The sequence below is a fragment of the Salvelinus alpinus genome, chromosome 20 (genome assembly GCF_045679555.1).
Source record: "Salvelinus alpinus chromosome 20, SLU_Salpinus.1, whole genome shotgun sequence".
In the NCBI taxonomy this organism is placed as follows: domain Eukaryota; kingdom Metazoa; phylum Chordata; class Actinopteri; order Salmoniformes; family Salmonidae; genus Salvelinus; species Salvelinus alpinus.
In genome coordinates, this window is record NC_092105.1 from 29,710,811 (window position 1) to 29,732,498 (window position 21,688).

Sequence of the window (21,688 nt, forward strand, 5' to 3'; positions counted from 1 at the left end):
TTTGTGTGACGGTGGTGTATTGCCGTATGGGCAGAAAATGACACCATTCTTTTTTGCTTTGATAGAAAGAAATGGAGGGGAACACATGTAATACAAGTGACGTAGTTGAGAGACTGTGAAAGCCACAAGCCAAATACATTCCCATTCTCTGCTGTCCAGACTCCCCGCTTGAGTCAGTCAGACCATGTAAACATTTATATGTACTGTGAACTCAAGATTGGCGTAATAAGAAAAAACAACCAAATGTCAACCAAACAACTTGTCCTTGTCATTTCATCTACTGTAGTCTCTGTTTGTGGGGATACTCAGTGTAAAAGGGACTGCTCATATGGTTTATCAACATTGCTACTTGGTTGTAAATTGGTGATATGGTCACTATGACCCAATGTCAGAATATTGACACTATATGAACCAAAGACATCTTAATGCCAGACATTAAAACATGAAAACTTGAAATTACCTTCATGTAGTGTCCTTAATGTACAGTAATTACAATGATATAGCTTTTCAAACATAGTACAACCAAAATTACCAGGGGATATAGGCCTAGGCAAACATAAAATATGAATCATGAAAAATTATCAAAACATCCAAGCAGAGACTGCATTCCATTTCCCTTGATAAAGCTCCACATTAAATTGGAGTTTTTTTGTAATTCAATAAATATTAATAGGACTCAGACTCCATACATTTTTACCTACTTGAATGGAAATGTCCCTTCTTTCAAAGCAAGCAAAAACAAACAGCATCTGAAGGGAGCAAAAAGGGCAAACACAGCGTGTCTGAAATGGCAACCTAGTCTATTCACTTGTCACGGAGCTGATCTCTTACAAGTAGGCCTACAATGTTGACAATAAGTCATATATTAAAAACAACTTCATGGAAATATGATTGCAACTATTTAGGCCTACCTTTTCACTGATTAATTTGTTAAAGACAATGATAGGCCTTTGGGTCCCCAAGACCAGGATGGGGAACCACTGGTCAATGGCATGAAGGCAAGAGCCTCCTCATAGCCTTGCAGCCTGTGATTGGTCTGTGTCAGTACGTGGTCCTGTTTAAAGACAAATGTAGTAGTTATAAAGGATCACTATTTAATTCAATAGCCTATCTCGATTTGTAGCAAAAATGATTTAAAAGAATTCGCCATAAGGATCGAACTTGATCATAATAAACATTTTAGAGCCCAAAACGTCCGTCTAAAAAACATTTGAGGCCGTTCTGGCGATCCTAATTTATATAGGCTTTCTAGGGCAGACCAGGGCTTTTGGCACCACTAGGTTGCTATGCAGTAGAGACCGTCAGAGCTTGTGACTTCACGCTCCAAACCGGATACTGGGGAAATGATTGTGACAGAAAAATGGAGGTGAGTGACATGTTTAACTGTGTTGTGGCGCATTCCCACCTGTTGATTGGTTGATCTCCATGACGAAACGCATCATGGATAAAGGTATTTCAACCCTAACTTTTTGACGCGGCCATTTGGCCTGACAGAGGACAGTCATATTATGAGGCCTGGTCAAGTCTGTGCTCGTCAGTAACATTGCTCTTCGTCCTGTTTGATGTTTTGTAAATACTGTGAGTAGGTTAGACATACGTTTTCCACCTTGAAATTCCCACCTTGCAAATAAAAGCCTTCACGATGGACTACCTGCCTACCTCACATCACCATATAGCCTAAATGGGATACTTTTGACAAGAGCCCTACCGCTATAGAGTACCGTTTCGGACGCAGCCAAGCAAATCTGGAGAGTGTAACCACCCTCTGTAAAGTGTGTTATGCCAGAGGTGCAGCTGTGGGACATCGGGACACCCAGAGGCACACATGGCAAAGGTGAAGTCAAGTGCTGAGGTAAGCCTCTCCCTCTCGCCTGTCCCTGCTGCCTATCCCTCTTGCCTGTCCCTCTTACCTCTCCCTCTCGCCTGTCCCTGCTGCCTGTCCCTCTTGCCTGTCCCTCATGCCTGTCCCTCCTGTCTGTCCCTCTTGCCTCTGCCTCTCCCTCTCACCTGTCCATCTCGCCTGTCCCTCTGGCCTCTACCTCTCGCCTGTCCCTCTGGCCTGTCCCTCCTGTCTGTCCCTCTTGCCTGTCTGTCTTGTCTGTCCCTCTTGCCTGTCCCTCACGCCTGTCTGTCTTGTCTGTCCCTCACGCCTGTCCGTCTTGCCTGTCCCTCATGTCTGTCCCTCTTGCCTGTCTGTCTTGTCTGTTCGTCTTGCCTGTCCGTCTTGTCTGTCCCTCTCACCTGTCCCTCCTGCCTGTCCCTCTCGCCTCTCCCTCTCACCTGTCCCTCTCGCCTCTCCCTCTCCCCTGTCCATCTCGCCTGTCCCTCTGGCCTCTACCTCTCGCCTGTCCCTCTTGCCTGTCCAACATCATACACAGGCAAGGCCTACTCCTACTGCACACACACACACACACACACTGGCCACATATGCATGCAAACTGAATAGACAATGACTCACACATAGTGGTAGGCTATCTACTGAATGAATTGTTAAAGTATTAAAAAAAATACACTGTCTCCAGCCTTGAGAGACAATATTTGGGTTTCATTTCTGGGATCATGATCCTGATGTTTCTCCTTCTCCGTGTCCCATCTTCTCTTTGAGGGGATTTAATCCAAAGTAAGCCGATTAACACTGATATTTGTATTCTTCCACCACCATGCAACCATTTTATGTTAACTTCTAAATGTCACAATACTGCTTGATTTAAATCCACAGCCCACTGCAACTTGACAGGATAGACATATCTTCTTTATGTCAGGCAGGATGTTGGATTTATTTGACTGAGACTGAACTGCATAAGAATAAGGCATTATGGATAACAATGCTCTCAGCAAACTGCAGCAGCTGAAGCATCACATATATAGAAGCGCAATTGCCATAGGCCTGCAACCTCTTTCCAATACAGAAAATGTATTAATCAATCCCGAGGACTCCCGAGTGGCGCAGCGGTCTAAGGCACTGCATCTCAGTGTTAGAGGTGTCACTACAGACATCCTGGTTTGATTGCAGGCTGTATCACAACAGGCCATGATTGGGAGTCCCATAGGACGGTGCACAATTGGCCCAGCGTAGATCAGGTTTGCCAGTGTAAGACATAATTGTAAATAAGAATTTGCCTGGTAAAATAAATAAATCATTATAATGTGTATGTAATTGCCAGGCAGGCTGGAGTCGAGGCGCGCAAGACAAAATTACTACACATGTTGATTAAAACATTTGATTGTTATAATAGGTCGAATGTTCTAATAATTACTAATGTGAAATATAACATTATAAAGGATCTAGGGCTAATCAACTAAACGGGTCTTATCAGGAATGCAGCGGACGGTTTATTTCTTCCCTTCCCTGCTCCCTTCTCTTTGTTTAGTAGACAATTCAATCAACGTCGTGTCGCCCTGGGGCAGTGCGGTTGCGCTGTATTGCACCTTTAGCTCTGAACAAACCGCATGCAGGTTGTATAGAACGCGAGGCGCGCGGAACAGAGTGGTGCTAAGGTGGATTGGTTACTTAGAATATGTGATTCGATATTAAACGAGAGTTGAAAAGACCAGCTGCTGTGTATATGCTACCTACTGGACAGAGACAGAAACCCTACACCCAGTGCACTTGCTGAATGGAATAAACACCTGCCAAATACTGTATGTTAAACAACATAACAACCTTTTTGTTTTTAAAGAGTGTATACATCGGTCATAGTAGATATTGAACGGAAAAAACACTCTGAAATATCGGGGGGTGTTTGTGTGTGTGCGTGCGTCTGTGTATGCGTGTGTGTTGGCGCGGAGCGGAGAGCGTTTCTCTCTGGTTCATACTATAGACTACCTCCATGTGAAAAGCGTCACTGTTCCAAGCACGGCGCACCAATGTGAGCGATGTGTTAAAAATCTGATCATAGTCAAATGTATATAGTTTTGTACATTTGAGACGAGTCATAACCTCGTTAGCACAGCACTCAACTAGCCTACTTGCTTTACTATAGGCTAGGCTATGTTATACCATTATGCCTAAAACTAGTCTACTACTAACTGATAATAATACTAGGCTAATAATAATAATAATAAAGACTAGGCTAATATTAGTATAATAATAAGAAGAAGAAGAATAGCCGGCTATTGTTATTACCTAAGAGTAGAAAGTTAATAGATAGGTGAATGCAGCGAACAAATGTGCCCTTTCAAAGTGACAAAAGTACCTGCGACTTGTAAACCAAAGCCAACAAAACACGATTTTCATTTACCGGAATCGAATGTTGTCTGAGAAAAAAAACACACACACACACACACAGACGGACGGACCAATGCCCACTATAAATGCCCACCACCCACTCTCACAGTGCGACGGACGACGCGAGATGAGAATAAAGCAGGAGCCAGGAGGCTATGGTGGACTTGGTCTCAGTCTCAGTGATGTCCACTGTTTTCCAAGCCAAGGGACACGTGTGTCGGTGATTTAATGCTCCTTATTCTCAAAATAATGAACACTGCCGCTCCCTGTCTGTGCTCGAGGCTGAGAGCTGAAACATGTTGTCCGTTGAGATTCCTCTAATTTCGTTAGAGATAAATACATAAGGAATTCAGAAATTCTACACAAGCCAAACACACATGTCACTCTTTCATTTCGGATGGTTTGTCATTGTGGCAATAGAATAACCTAGCTAATATATACTGATATTTCTCAATACGACCTCTTTAACTTAGAGGAGACGTATATGGGCTACTTTAGGCTACTCTTCAATGTTCTTAGATAGAGTCAGGGTGATTTTAAAGCAAATATGAACGAAAATCAACATAGTGGGTATAGATAATTTGAAGGGCAACCCAGAGAGTTTGTAAACAAAACGGCCAAATGTGTGGGGACTGTTGGAAGAGGCATGCAACACAGCACTTGTTCAGTGCGCAGCGCGCAGACAGTTGTGACAAGAGTAGCCACAAACCTCTTGCGCTGTGCACCAGCCAGCCAGACACCGAACTGTCACTCACCTGCTTGTGAAGAGATCCTCCGAAACAGCGCAGAAGTGAGCAGAAAGCCCAAGCAACACAGAACCGATGCTAGTAGCTTCATTTTCAGGGGTTCGCAGTAACTCCTTTGATTCACATGTCCAGAAGCAAAATCCCTTTCGGCTTGACAAATATGAAAATGTAGAAGCTTGTGTCAGTTTGCAGTTAGGTTATTGATTCGAGTTAGTAGTAGGCTAATTAGTCCAACTCGGTCTTCTTCTTCTCCTTGTCTGGTTTATGCCTAGTGAATAAATGTGAATAAAAGTTCAAACCGATAGAAGGTGGCGTATGTTCCAAGGTAGCGCTTTGATATGGCTTGTCAAAAATAGTAAAGCAATGCTCATGCCATTCATTACTCTCTCGGAGTTGGATACCGTACTAAGCGACTGCGTACGGTCTAGAGACACACCCCCTTGCAATTTTGTCTCCTCCCACAGTCAACAGGATTGGTCGAAGGTAGCGCTGATTGATTTAAGCCCTCCTCCTAGAACCAGGGATTTTTAATGTTGCCAAAATCCTTGAATTTGTTGCGTAGGTCCCTTGCAACTGTCTTAGTCTACTAAATAATATTGGTTGTTAAAATGATGCGTTATATGCCTACCTGTTTTGGGAGACCTAAATGTAAGCATAATAGGCTACTCTAGCATTTATTCTTACCACTTAAAATGTATTTAAATTGTACACTATCGTTACATTTCTAGAGACATGTCTAAATGGGTCTGGAACCAACAGGACCACGAACAGCTTCTACCCCTAAGCCATATAAGACTGCTAAATAGCTAGTTAAAGGTGCACTATGCAGAAATCGCTCCGCAATTTCAAGGTGGTTTAAATTATAAAAATGAGCCTAATTTCAGTTTATGTGACACAACAAGCAACTATAGGGTAGAGCATCATTGTACCGTTTAAACCGCTGTGAAATATATTTTCCATAACCATGCTATGTTGTTGTCTTAGGTCTCTCTTTATGTAGTTTTGTGGTGTCTCTCTTGTCATAATGTGTGTTTTGTCCTATATTTTTATTTTTAATCCCAATCCCTGTCCTGGCAGGAGACCTTTTGTTTTTGGTAGGCGTCATTGTCAACAAGAATTTGTTCTTAACTGACTTAAATGAAGGTAAAATAAAACAAAATAAAGCATTTAAATAGCATAGCATAGCATAGAAATAGCACACATAGAACCTATCTACTGCTTCTTAGACTAGCTTTCAATGAGAATGACAGATCTATAACTAAAATGTTTATGTGAATTTGGTGGGGTTGCCCAAAAAGTTACATATTGCAGCTTTAAATAGCTACCTGGACTATCTGCAATGTCCTTTTTGGCACTAACTTTTTTGACCCGTCACACACACTGCTGCTACTGTTTACTATCTGTCACCTTATTCCTAGTTATATGTACAGTATACTGTATACCTACCTCAATTACCTTGTATCCTTGCACATGGACTCAGTACTGATACCCGTTGTATATAGCCAGGTTATCATTACTCATTGTGTATCTACTTTTACTTTAATTATTACGTATTTTAATTTTCTATTATTTATCTATTTTCTTTTTCTCTGCAATTTTGGGAAGGGACTTAACTAAGCTTTTAGTCCACACCTGTTGTTTATGAAGCATGTGACTAGTACAATATGTTTTGATTTGAGTCAACAGGCATTCCTGTTTTTAATGGCCTGCCCATAATTTTTATACATGACCCTGAGAATAATGGGATGTTAATTGATAAGCTCAGGAACCACACCTGTGTGGAAGCACCTGCTTTCAATATACTTCGTATCCCTCATTTACTCAAGTGTTTCCATTATTTTGGCAGTTACCTGTATTTCCATGTTGAAGCCAGTAAAAACAACTACATCGGCTAGGCTACATGTTTGTTATAACTAGGCCTATTGTAGTAGCTACTGTATACTATTTAATAAACTATCTTCAATGGATAGGACAAACATTCATGGCTCCAGCGGAAGAGCCATTAGGCCTACAGTGTGCACACATTGCTTTATGCTCATGGAACGAGAGATGTATAATATCTAGCTTCGGACCCGATCATATTTAGAAATATTGCTGTTGTTAAAAATAACTGATTGATTGTTAGTCAACACCTGATGTTTACGAAGCATGTGATGAATACAATTTGATTTGACACATAATAACATAATGAGGGCAGGTTATAGGGCAGGTTATTATCTTAGAGTAGGCCTATGTGTTGTCTAGAATTAATCAGAATACATTTTTATTCAACTTTGACTTTTGAACTTAAAAACAAATAAATTGCATCTTAAGTTGAAGTGACCGGACAGAATGTAAATGTTGTGTGTCCACATCAGAACATGAGAATGACCTACCTCTCAATAACACTCCTCGCTCTCTCTCTCTCTCTCTCTCTCTCTCTCTCTCTCTCTCTCTCTCTCTCTCTCTCTCTCTCTCTCTCTCTCTCTCTCTCTCTCTCTCTCTCTCTCTCTCTCTCTCTCTCTCTCTCTCTCTCTCTCTCTCTCTCTCTCTCTCTCTCTCTCTCTCTCTCTCTCTCTCTCTCTCACAGTCACACCTCAAGAGAGGGGAGAACACCCTCTGAGTTGCAATATGCCAAAACATCTGGTCTGAAAAGCTAATTTTCTTATGTTTGGCACAAATAGGGCGTGCAAGCACACACACACACTCGCATGCGCACGCACGTACACATACACATACGCTCACTTTTAAGAAGTGTTGTAGGTCTACTGTAGCCTAAAAGCTTTCTGAACCTTTTGCATGTTGTTTGCCCTTAATACAACTGTATTAAGAATATTAATGTTAAAGCGAACTGTAGAATCAAGGTAAACGAAAAGGTAGACTGAATTTAAACTTATTTATACAAATAACATGATGAAGAACCACGGAGAAGGAGATGAAGGACTGTGGCCTGACATGGAAAGCCATCCTGAAAAAAAGCAGAAGATCGACAGCTAGGTCACGCTCTCATGGAAGCCTTATGATCAAAATTGGAACAAAAGGATTAAGTAATGTGTTATTGCATGATTTGTTATTGCATGAAATGTTATGTCAACTAACACCATATTATTGCTTATATTATCATGTTATAGAGAAGCATTACATTTTATGGCTAGCATATTGTTTTTAGCATTGGCCTGTAATGATGAATGTCATATATACACTACAGTTCAAAAGTTTGGTGTCACTTAGAAATGTCCTTATTTATGAAAGAAAAGCACCTTTTTTGTCCATTAAAATAACATCAAATTGATCAGAAATACATTGTTGACATTGTTAATGTTGTAAATGACTATTGTAGCTGGAAACGGCAGATTTTTTATGGAATATCTACATAGGCGTACAGAGGCCCATTATCAGCAACCATCACTCCTGTGTTCCAATGGCATGTTGTGTTAGCTAATCCAAGTTTATCATTTTTAAAAGGATAATTGATCATTAGAAAACCCTTTTGCAATTATGTTAGCACAGCAGAAAACTTTTCTGATAAAAGAAGCAATAAAACTGGCCTTCTATAGACTTCTATAGACTAGTTGAGAATCTGGAGCATCAGCACGTGTGGGTTCGATTACAGGCTCAAAATGGCTAGAAACAAAGACCTTTCTTCTGAAACTTGTCAGTCTATTCTTGTTCTGAAAAATGAAGGCTATTCCAGGTTAGAAATTGCAAAGAAATTGCAAAGAAACTGGAAGATCTGGTACAACACTGTGTACTACTCCCTTCACAGAACAGCGCAAACTGACTCTAACTAGAATAGAAAGAGGAGTGGGAGGCCCCGGTGCACAACTGAGCAAGAGGACAAGTACATTAGAGTGTCCAGTTTGAAAAACAGACACCTCACAAGTCTTCAACTGGCAGCTTCATTAAATAGTACACGCAAAATACCAGTCTCAACGTCAACAGTGAAGAGGTGACACTGGGATGGTGGCCTAGGCAGAGTTCCTCTGTCCAGTGTCTGTGTTCTTTTGCAAATCTTAATCTTTTATTTTTATTGGCCAGTTATTGGCTAGTCTGAGATAATGCTTTTTCTTTGCAATCTGCCTAGAAGGCCAGCATCCCGGAGTTGCCTCTTCACTGTGTTTCCCAATGTAGAATAATAGTGGCATCAAAACTATAAACCATATGAAATCATGTAGTAACCAATTCAAACAAATCAAAATATATTTTATAGTTGAGATTCTTCAAATTAGCCACTCTTTGCCTTGACTACAGCTTTGCACACTCGCTGTCACGTTCTGACCTTAGTTCCTTTTTTATGTCTTTATTTTAGTTGGTCAGGGCGTGAGTTGGGGTGGGCATTCAATTTTGTTTTTCTATGTTTTGTTCTGTTGTTATATTTCTATGTGTTTGGCCTAGTATGGTTCTCAATCAGAGGCAGGTGTCAGTCGTTGTCTCTGATTGGGAGCCATATTTAGGTAGCCTGTTTTCTATTGTGTTTTGTGGGTGGTTGTTTCCTGTTTCAGTGTTTGCACCATACGGGACTGTTTCGGTTGTTTGTTCGTGTTTTGTTATTTTTGTTCTGTGTTCATTTAGATTTATTAAAAATCTATTATGGACACTTACCACGCTGCACATTGGTCCGATCCTTGCTACTCCTCCTCAGACAAAGAGGAAATTCGTTACACTCGCTCTCAACCAGCTTTATGAGGTAGTCACCTAGAATGTTAAAAGTTCATATGTGGAATTTCTTTCCTTCATAATGCGTTTGAGCCAATCAGTTGTGCTGTGACAAGGTAGGGGTGGTATACAGAAGATAGCCCTGTTTGGTAAAATACCAAGTCCATATTATGGCAAGAACAGCTCAAAAAGGCAAATAGAAACGACAGTCCATCCATAATTTAAGACATGAAGATCAGTCAATCTGGACAATTTCAAGAACTTTGAAAGTTTCGTCAAGTAGAGTTGCAAAAACAGTCAAGCGCTACGATGACATAGGCTCTCATGAGGACCGCCACAGGAAAGGAAGACCCAGAATTACCTCTGCTGCAGAGGATAAGTTCATTAGACTTAACTGCACTTCAGATTGCAGCCCAAATAAATGCTTCACAGAGTACAAGTAACAGACACATCTCAACATCAACTGTTCAGAGGAGACTGTGTGAATCCGACCTTCATGGTCGAATTTCTACAAAGAAACCACTACTAAAGGATACCAATAATAAGAAGAGACTTGCTTGGGCCAAGAAACACGAGCAATGGACATTAGACCGGTGGAAATCTATTCTTCGGTCTGAATAGTCCAAATTTGAGAATTTGAGATGATCTCCGCATGTGTGGTTCCCAATTTGAAGCATGGAGGAGGAGGTGTTATGGTGTGGGGGTGCTTTGCTGGTGACATTGTCTGTTATTAATTTTTTTAAATTCAAGGCACACTTAAGCAGCATTCTGCAGCGATACACAATCCCATGTGGTTTGCTCTTAGTGGGACTATCATTTTTCAACAGGTCAAAGACCCAAAACACACCTCCAGGCTGTGGAAGGGCTATTTGACCAAGAAGTAGAGTGATGGAGTGCTGTGTCAGATGACCTGGCCTCCACAATCACCCGACCTCAACCCAATTGAGATGGTTTGGGATGACTTGGACTGCAGAGTGAAGGAAAAGCATTACAGGTGTCTACCTCATGAAGCTAGTTGAGGGAATGCCAATAGTGTGCCAAGCTGTCATCAAGGCAAAGGGTCTTTGAAGAATATAACATATCAAATATATTTTCATGTGTTTGATTTGGTTACTAGATGATTCCATATGTCTTCTTTCATAGTTTTGATGCCTTCACTACTATTCTACAATGTAGAAAATAGTACAAATAAAGAAAAACCCTTGAATGAGTAGGTGTGTCCAAACTTTTGACTGGTACTGCATATATATTGGTTCATTTTAGAACAACTACGGCTGAACACATAGTCCAAATAACATTCAGAGATTCAGAGAAAACACAATGAACTCATAATTTCTAGAATGATAATGCTATGAAAGTATGAAACCTGGGAGAGACTTGTGCCACCTGGCATAAGTGTTACACTTTGAGCCTCAGTTTAAATCCCCTACGCTTCATCTTAAATGTTAAGCAAATAGCCCCTTTTTACTATCTATCCTTCCTCCGTCCTTTTTTCAAATGTTCCTTGATTTCTTCCCCAAAAACGTAGAAAATGGGAAGTTTTCCATTTTTGCTTTTAAGGTCACAAGGGACTGTTTTTTTGCTTGAGTGCAGAATCAATAACAATGCATTGAACTGTATGACACTAACTTTTTCACTGAAACTGTAGTTCTGACATTTCACCACAGGGGGGAGATAGACTATAACCTAAGAGGTTACCACATCACGACACATTTAGCATAAAGCTAGCAAAGTGGGATGACTCAATGTGTACTTTCCAAATGGCACCCGATTCACTTTATAGTGCACATATTTTTACCACAACCCCTTGGGACCTGGTGAAAAGTCATCCACTACATAGGGAATGTCATTTGGGAGAGTACCATTTGGGACTCAACAATGACTCAAGCTGGTACCAACAAGTTTACTGTTTCAGCGTCTCTTAATTTGACACATTGGAGCATCTTATCATTTAGACACATTGTTAATAAAACACGACTTAATGTGATGAGCATTTAATATCGCTGACAACAACCTAAGTGATTAAGAAATATAATTCTTATTCCTCGCTCTAAACCATTTCCAATGGCTGCCTTTTATCATTTTAACAACACCTGAAATGCAATTCAAACCACTCTATTATGTTTGTGTGTGTAATTTCATTATTTTAAAGATCGCTCCTCTGACAGTATCTTCTTAATGCTGTCAATTACATCATTCTTTCCATGGATTTTTATGAAACAGAAACAGAAAACTATGACGTTCTGTGTGAGACTGTGTGTGTGTGTGTATGTATGTGTGTGTGTGTGTGTGTTTTCCTGCCTGGGCTCCCCTGGTTCCAGTGGTGTAGCTAATCTAATACATAAGTCCCTGATTTGTTTAATGGATGAGACTTTGCTGCATGAGGCGAGCCAATAAATCCATAGCAGCCTCCAGAGGGCTAATGCCTCATAATGATTCCACACACACAATGTTCTGCAACTTATGAAGCAACTTTATCATACTCCTCCTCACACAGACACAGTGCTTATTTGTTTCACTGCTACCCTGCAACCAAGGCAATCTCTCCCCCTGCAGCAAGGTTATTCAAAAAGGCCCTGCATCCAAAATATCATCCTATTCCCTATATAGTGCTCTACTTTGCTCTGCTCTGGTCCAAAGTAATGCACAATATAGGCAAAAGGGTAACATTTGAGACGCAGCCAGGGGAATTCATTCAACAGCCTGTCTGGCTGTCACAATAGAACCATGTGTTGCAGCAGAAATGAAAGACACCATGCTTGGTGTATTCAATATAGTAGTGTATGGTTATGTAATGTATAGTAGTGTATGGTTATGTAATGTATAGTAGTGTATGGTTATGTAATGTATAGTAGTGTATGGTTATGTAATGTATAGCACAAGCTAACAGCCTCCGATAGACAGTGATGTCAGCAGAAATACATAAATGTCCGTTTTGCAGATTGAATATCAATGATCACATTAAAATATAATAACCATGTATGGATTTGCCATTGGAAAGTATGCTGAACTTTGACTGCATGGTAGTCTTGGAAAACATTTTCTCATGGGCAACATCTTTATTGATATGCTGGAAGTATATGTTAAGAAGCGCAGGATACTGTGGGCAACACATCATTCCATACCATATATATTTCAATAACATACTGTATCTTGAAATATCTGTAAATAGGAACACTTCATTCAGATTTATGCTAGCTGCTTTCATTTCATAATGAACACATTAACTTGTTGTGATGGTAGTGATGATAACCATGTTTCACATAATAATAAGCGGCAGTGTTGATGAGTTTATATTTATCTTGAACAGGAGGACTGAATGTTCTCTCAAAATGGTTTGATCTGAATAGAACACCTAATGCCTAAAGATGATAGAGAACATGGGACAGATGACTAATATGTCATTCAAAGTGTGATTTGTGTCCAATTTCAAGACACTCTGTATCCCAAATGGCACCCTATTCTCTACATAGTGTACAACTTTTTATGGGCCCGGGTCAAAAGTAGTGCATTGTATAGGGAATAGAGTGCCATTTAGGACACAAACACTGAGCCTGTGGAAAAGTTGCAGTAGAGACATTTGTTATTGTCAGAGCTAAACTTTTCAATATACAGTACCAGTCAAAAGTTTGGACAGACATACTCATTCAAGTACAATCACCCAATCTCAACCCAATTGAGATGGTTTTGGATGAGTTGGACCTCCGAGTGAAGGAAAAGCAGCCAACAGGTGCTCAGCATATGTGGGAACTCCTTCAAAACTGTTGAAAAATAATTCCAGGTGAAGCTGGTTGAGAGAATGCCAAGAGTGTGCAAAGCTGTCATCAAGGCAAATAAAATATATCTGGATGTTTTTTGATGTTTTTTGGGGGGGTTACTACATGATTCCACATGATTTCATAGTTTTGATGTCTTCACTATTATTTGACAATGTATAAAATAGTAAAAATAAAGAAAAACCCTTGAATGAGTGTGTGTGTCCAAACTTTTGACTGGTACTGTATGAATAATGAATTCAAGGTATTACATGTCCTCTCGTAAGTGTATTTTATTTTCCCAGAAAAGCAAACACTTACAATGACAATCTGTACTGTACAGTAGTGTACACTGGCTACATTAGAGTGTGCAGTAGATCAAGCGAACCAACCATGTAGGAGTGTTGCTGTTCAAAGTATAAGCCTCAGCATTCTTTATCTAAAATGAAAAATGAATACAAATGTCTATGTGTGACTATAAGGTGCAGTGCCAGCAGTAGGCATTTCATTGTGCGGTACACACCCCATTCTATCCTGTGCATATGACAAATAAACATTGCTTATAACTTTTAGGCTATCCCCAGAAGCTGTAGGGTTGGAGGTGTTAAATATTCAGGTTAGGAGGAGTTAAAAAACTAGTGATGATTCCTGGATGATAGGGGTTAATAGTTCCCTAGGAGTCTGTCTCTGTCTCTATCTGCCTCAACTCTACGGCTCGGCTCATAGCTACAGCGATTCACTGAGCAATAAGCTGCATTACCACATTACACACACAGGATTACGTGGCCACTTCCTCAGCCAATGACTCTCATCAGAAGTCACTGAAGAACCCACTGACTGTGTAATTGTTTCCCATTAGGGGAAATGTTCACTCCCATCCCACCGTCTCACTCTAGCTGTGTGTGCTGACAGATGCAGGATGCTCAGTGGCCTGGCAGTGAGTCAAGATGATTCTGTATAAGGAAGGGGTAGCGGGTTGTGGGGTTGTGGACTCCGTGTACAATCAGTGGGTTGTAGATGCTCAGTATCCAGTCAGAGGCAGGATTATTGTCTACAGTATAGGGGCAGTGAGGTTGTGGACTCCTTCTGTTTGAGGGGAAGTGGGGTTGTGGACATCATAGTTCCCAATCAGTCCAACTCCTTGGACACCTCCTCCTTGAAGTTCGCAGTTGTGTTTAAGAAACACTATTTTGCTCAAAACATATTTTTTACACTTTAGTGTGTGTACTTTCCACTTTTTATACTTGCAATATTGCTTTTCAATACTAAATGTAAAAAGATCGCTACAGGATGTATTTAATGTGAATGTTGTTATTGATAGTAGTGAAATATGAGTAAGAGTTTGTACGATGTACACTGCTGCCATCTACTGAATAAAATAAATAATTGTATCTCTGCTGTGTTACTGTGTTACTTCTGAAAAATACTGCCATCTATTGGCACCTATATGAACTGCAGTCACAGTACATGTATGGCAAAATATCTCATTATTATCCCAACGAGTTTCCAAAAGAGCCTAATCATTCCTATCATTACACTGCTGTAGAGTAATTCAATGACTTTATTCCGATGTTATCTTAATCACATATCTTCTCTCTTTTTTGTGAAGCCTTTTATCTCAATGTACTGCCACTGGAGGGCAGCACAAGTGTGAGAATAAGGTAATGGGATAATTCCCTTATTACAGGACTATTGTGGTCTTTACATGATTGTAAAAGTGCGTGTGTGTGTGGCAGGACTTGCCCACAGCTTATGTTGATGTCTGCCCTCAAAATTAACCATCAGTGTGGAAACAAGATTGAATTACTGGTTTTATCTGAGCAATACTGAGAGTACAATCTTAATACCACTCCGCCCTTGATGTCAGCGTGTGGGGGTAGGGACTGGAGGACTTTTACAAAGTAGGGTTAGATAATATCACATTCGTTACATTGACTCATCAATACTATCTGTCACCTGATGTGACTAAAGGAAACTTGATGGTGTGAGATCACTTCAGGCAAACCACAGGCTTCCAATACTATAAACAATGATGTCCAGGAATTTAACATGATTATTGTACAGATTTTCTTTGAATACGGTTATAGAAGACATGACCAAAACTAGAGGCCTTTATAAGCCTACAGATCGATCATCTTTGAGATTGTAACCCACCAATCCAGGCACGTTTTACCAGGATCCCATCACTTATACTAGTAGCAACAGCCCCACTACACCACAAGACACCTCTCTACACCAGAGAAGACCAGTGAGTGGCTAACAACTTATCTGTCAGTTTCTAGAAGTCAATCCTTGTCCTTGCATCTCTGCCCTGTACATTGCAGTAGATCTGCTCTGTGTATGCATTGAATTGGTTTACCTATAAAAAGTTCAGAGGGCTTTATGGAACATCATTTTTACATCTTTCTCTGAGTGTTGTGTTGTATTTAAGCGCTATTCACTCCTCTCTTGACCCCAGGCCCAGCAACCGCAAAACTAACAAAAGCGTTGACATTTAAAAGGGGAGAAAATCGTGCCTAAGTGCTCAGTTGCAGAAATAGCACGTTTTCTATTTTTTCTCTCTCTTTTTTTCCAGGGGGGTGTCACCTTTCAGCAGCCTCAAAGAGAGACGGGTAGCTAGGTACAGTGAAGTCACAGACAGTCTATCTATTCTGGTATTTACATATATTTCCTGTTTTCACTTCAACTCTTGGCAGCTGTGCATCCATTTCTGTCAGACAACGGACGTCTGTATCCCTGCATCCCCAAACCTACCTCCCAGCTTAAACCCACAGCTCTCCCCAACATCACAACCTCTCTCTCTCTCTCTCTATCAATTCATTTCATTTCAATTCAATGGGCTTTATTGGCATGGTAAACATGGGAAACATATGTTACCATTGCCAAAGAAAGCATCTCTCTCTCTCTCCCTCACTTCCCAATAATACAGTAACAAGCCTAGCAACCCTGCAGCTGTACTTTGCTCTGCCATTTTCTCCTCTTATCAGGTGCACTAATTGCTCTCCTTTCTCATATCTCTCCTTTATCTCTCTCTGTCTGTCTGTCTGTCTGTCTGTCTGTCTGTCTGTCTGTCTGTCTGTTTGTCTGTCTGTCTGTCTGTCTGTCTGTCTGTCTGTCTGTCTGTCTGTCTGTCTGTCTGTCTCCCTGCCTGCAGCACTGTCAATCACCCTTCACACTGCTGCAGGACACCGCCACCCCTCCCCTTTAGTTAGTGTGTGTTTGCAGTCATAAGAGAATAAGCAAATAGTTGTGTTGCTGATGGACTTTACATGCTATTCCTAACTGAAGTGTGTGCATCCAGCAAATATAACCAGACCTATATAAAACCCTTCAATGGAAGCAGCTGTGTGTGTATGTGTGTGTGTGTGTGTGTGTGTGGTGACAATTAAGACAGTAATGGGTCTCAACATCGTGTTCTAACCGGACAACCCTATAATGGGCAGAACCAAGTCAAATCTGCATGAAGGTCTTAGCGGGTTTGGGCTCAGAAGCCAACCGCTCAGACCAGCTCCAGCTAGCTGTTTTTACATGTCTGTCTGTATGACAGTCTGTATGTCTCTCTCTCTCTCTCTTTCTTGCCTTCTCTGTCAGTATCTCTCTTTCTGTCTCTCTCTCTCGCTCTCTCGCTTTCTTGCCTTCTCTGTCAGTATCTCTCATTCTGTCTCTCTATCTCTCGCTCACTGCATCTATCTATCACTCACTCACTCACTCACTCACTCACTCACTCACTCACTCACTCACTCACTCACTCACTCACTCACTCACTCACTCACTCACTCACTCACTCACTCACTCACTCACTCACACACTCACACACACACACACACACACACACACACACACACACACACACACACACACACACACACACACACTCTCTCTGCAAGTTTTTTGGCCCACAGCAGAGGAAGGAAGGTGGAAGTTCCCCCACAGTCCAACATCCTCCCCACATGTAGCTCTCCACCCGCTCTTTGAGCTGCCTGACCACAAACCAGCCCAAGATTACACAGAGGCCTTTGCACTGACGCCAAGTCTTTGCATTGTTGCTTTATCATATCCCTAACCCTAGACACACAAATTCTCCCACGAAGAGGTTGGAGCACAGGGTGAGTCGCAGACTAATGCAGTGCCCCTGGAGCAGTTTAGGGTTCGGGTTAAACCCCTTGCTAAAGGGCACAATGGCAGGAGCTGATGGCTTGGACACTATGAGTAGTTCAATACCCAGATTAAATGTAAACATTCCACTGTCACTCTGTGTGATGGGTTCATTTTTAAACAATGACCGTCCTGTGAGAACAGACAACTGTTTCCTGTTTAATCCAGTGTAGCGCCAGATGAATGCCTACACCTGTGGATTCCCCTAACAACACTCCACCACTCCCCAGTCCTTACAGCTCCTGTCTGGAGGCCCCTCCCCGAACTACTCCCTATCCTTACTGACATGGCTCTGACACTGTGATGTGCTGTGACATCACATCAGTCAATCACCACACACGCACACGCACACACACTCACAGAGAGAGAGGTAACCTGGGTTAGCCATAGAACAATTTTTGGTTCTCGCACCATTTCTCTAGCAGTATACAGCCTGTTGCTGCATTGTCTTGTAATGTGTGCTGGGTGTGTCTTGGAGCGAGAGAGAGAGAGAGAGAGAGAGATGGTGTAGCAGACCAGCACTAACATCCCCACAGCCAGGCAGGAAAAACAGGAATAGGAGTCACCAGGTAGAAATTGCACAACCACCGAGTGGCTATATCAGGGCTTAAGATATCTGGAACCTCCTACTGTAACATCAAACTCATAAGACAACGCACTGGGCACAAACCTGTTTAATCAACGTTGTTTCAACGTAATTTGTCAACGTATTGTGAAGTGGAATTTCCACAATCAGAAGAAAGAAAATGGTCAGGCAGCACCTCCTACTGGAAGTTGATCTATCTACAGCTACCTTTTGGTCTCCCATCCAGGGTTTTAACTAAGCCTGGCTTAGCTATGATATTTGTCGCTGACTATAACCAATGTGCTATCGTGAGAATTATTGTTGACTTCCACTTAAAAACAAAATCATTCCAAAGGATAGGTTTAACAGAGAAAATGAAATGTGACCATACTTTAACACTCATACCATCAATAATGCATGTTATTTAGGCCTATATAACATTTGCAAAGTCATCAACAGCTATTGTTTAAATTCAACTCAGGATTCAACTAAACATAGACAGTACATAGGCCTAGGGTTTCAAACTCTGGTTGATTTCAAATGTAATGACATTTAGTGATATCGAATTGTGTTTGGTTGTCAACGCAACCAAATATCAACATTTGAAGGATATGTATTGTCTGCTCGGATAGTTCCATCTCTGCCACTAAGTCTGACTTTAATTTGAGTTTGTCTACAAATTGGATGTACTGCCAAATTCTCAAAAAAGACGTTGGAGGTGGCTTATGGTAGAGAAATTAACATTAAATTATCTGGCAACAGCTCTGGTGGACATTCCAGCATGTCAATTGCATGCTCCCTCAAAACTTGAGGCATCTGTGGCATCGTGTTGTGTGACAAAACTGCACACTTTAGAGTGGATTTTTATTGTTCCAAGCACAAGATGCACCTGTGTAATGATCATGCTGTTTAATCAGCTTCTTGATATGCCACACCTTTCAGGTGGATGGATGATCTTGGAGAAATGCTCACTAACAGGGATGAAGGAGATGATCTAGGAGAAATGCTCACTAACAGGGATGTAAACAAATTTGTGCACAACATTTTAGAGAAATAAGCTTTTTTTGTGCATATGGACAATTTTTATGATCTTTTATTTCAGCTCATGAAACATGGGACCAACAATTTACATGTTGTGTTTACATTTTTGTTCGGTGCACATTATTAATTTGTAAACAACCTGGAATTAAAGCCAGACTAAATCAGTGGCACAGATGAAACTCTCCAAGCAGAAGATCTCCTTCAAATGTTGATATTTGGTTGCATTGACAACCAAACACAATTCAATATCAGTTTTGAAATACAATAAATAGTACACTAACTTGTCAACAAGTTAACATATATGTTGGATTCACATCTCCAACTCAACCAACAATAAAAGTTATAAAATGGGATAAAACCAGTGGCTCAGATCAAACTATCCAAGCAGTTTATAGGCCTACATCTCCATAAAATTGTGATATTTGGTTGAGTTGTAAACTAAACACAATTCAATATTACTTTTGTAATACAGTTCATAGACTAAAGTTAAAGCTATCTTACAAACTGATGTAACATTCAAACTTAAAAATAGCCACATTTTGAGTTACTGTAACTATATATTTCTTTGTAATCATTTAAAGCGTGCATGTTCCAACATGCATAGGTCATCGCAGGTCTGTGGAGATCTTCACAATTGCTGTAATTACCTTTGCAGAATCTCGACCGGTCTTGATAATTTGCACCATGTACTATTAATGTAATTTTTACTCAACTGCAATTTAGGTAATTTGGTTCTGCTATTAAATGAAGCACAGGTATAACACATTAATCTATTACATGAAAATAAAACATATCTGATATTGTATTTCCATTTGAACTTTGCTGTGGCTTAAAATGGTTGAAAGCACATTGATAGAAATTTAGTTGACATCTGAACCAAATCAAATGTTATTTGTCACATACACATGGTTAGCAGATGTTAATGCGAGTGTAGCGAAATGCTTGTGCTTCCTAGTTCAGACAATGCAGTAATAACCAACGAGTAATCTAACCTAACAATTTCACAACAGCTACCTTATACACACAAGTGTAAAGGGATGAAGAATATGTAGATAAAGATATATGAATGAGTGATGGTACAGAACGGCAGAGACAAGATGCAGTAGATGGTATAGAGTACAGTATATACATATGAGATGAGTAATGTAGGGTATGTAAACATATAAAAGTGGCATTGTTTAAAGTGGCTAGTGATACATTTTTTACATGTATGGCAGCAGCCACTCAATGTTAGTGGTGGCTGTTTAACAGTCTAATGGCCTTGAGATAGAAGCTGTTTTTCAGTCTCTCGGTCCCTGCTTTGATGCACCTGTACTGACCTCGCCTTCTGGATGATAGCGGGGTGAACAGGCAGTGGCTTCGGTGGTTGTTGTCCTTGATGATCTTTATGGCCTTCCTGTGACATCGGGGGGTGTAGGTGTCCTGGAGGGCAGGTAGTTTACCCCCGGTGATACATTGTGCAGACCTCACTACCCTCTGGAGAGCCTGACGGTTGTGGGCGGAGCAGTTGCCGTACCAAGCGGTGATACAGCCCGACAGGATGCTCTCGATTGTGCATCTGTAAAAGTTTGTGAGTGCTTTTGGTGACAAGCCGAATTTCTTCAGCCTCCTGAGGTTGAAGAGGCGCTGCTGCGCCTTCTTCACCACGCTGTCTGTGTGGGTAGACCAATTCAGTTTGTCCGTGATGTGTACGCCGAGGAACTTAAAACTTTCTACCCTCTCCACTACTGTCCCGTCGATGTGGATAGGGGGGTGCTCCCTCTGCTGTTTCCTGAAGTCCACGATCATCTCCTTTGTTTTGTTGAAATTGAGTGTGAGGTTATTTTCCTGACACCACACTCCGGGGGCCCTCACCTCCTCCCTGTAGGCCGTCTCCTCGTTGTTGGTAATCAAGTCTACCACTGTAGTGTCGTCTGCAAACTTGATGATTGAGTTGGAGGCGTGCATGGTCACGCAGTCGTGGGTGAACAGGGAGTACAGGAGAGGGCTCAGAACGCACCCTTGTGGGGCCCCAGTGTTGAGGATCAGCGGGGTGGAGATGTTGTTACCTACCCTCACCACTTGGGGCGGCCCGTCAGGAAGTCCAGTACCCAGTTGCACAGGGCGGGGTCGAGACCCAGGGTCTCGAGCTTGATGACGAGTTTGGAGGGTACTATGGTGTTAAATGCTGAGCTGTCGTCGATGAACAGCATTCTCACATAGGTATTCCTCTTGTCCAGATGGGTTAGGATAGTGTGCAGTGTGGTTGCGATTGCGTCGTCTGTGGACCTATTGGGGCGGTAAGCAAATTGGAGTGGGTCTAGGGTGTCCGGTAGGGTGGAGGTGATATGGTCCTTGACTAGTCTCTCAAAGCACTTCATGATGACGGAAGTGAGTGCTACGGGGCGGTAGTCGTTTAGCTCAGTTACCTTAAGCTTTCTTGGGAACAGGAACAATGGGGGCCCTCTTGAAGCATGTGGGAACAGCAGACTGGGATAAGGTTTGATTGAATATGTCCGTAAACACACCAGCCAGCTGGTCTGCGCATGCTCTGAGGACGCGGCTGGGGATGCCGTCTGGGCCT

The 21,688-nt window shown here is 41.4% G+C and overlaps 1 protein-coding gene across 2 annotated transcripts in view; it reads right to left on the minus strand.

Moving 5' to 3' along the window:
- Positions 1–5,358, minus strand: part of LOC139546622 (receptor tyrosine-protein kinase erbB-4-like) — a 518,533-nt gene extending 513,175 nt beyond the window's left edge. For both annotated transcript variants that reach the window (XM_071355216.1, XM_071355215.1), the window contains exon 1: positions 4,984–5,358. In XM_071355216.1, coding sequence (XP_071211317.1) covers positions 4,984–5,065 — 82 coding nt within the window. In that variant the 5' untranslated portion in view covers positions 5,066–5,358. The remainder of the gene's footprint in view (positions 1–4,983) is intronic.
- Between the last annotated feature and the right edge of the window lie 16,330 nt (positions 5,359–21,688).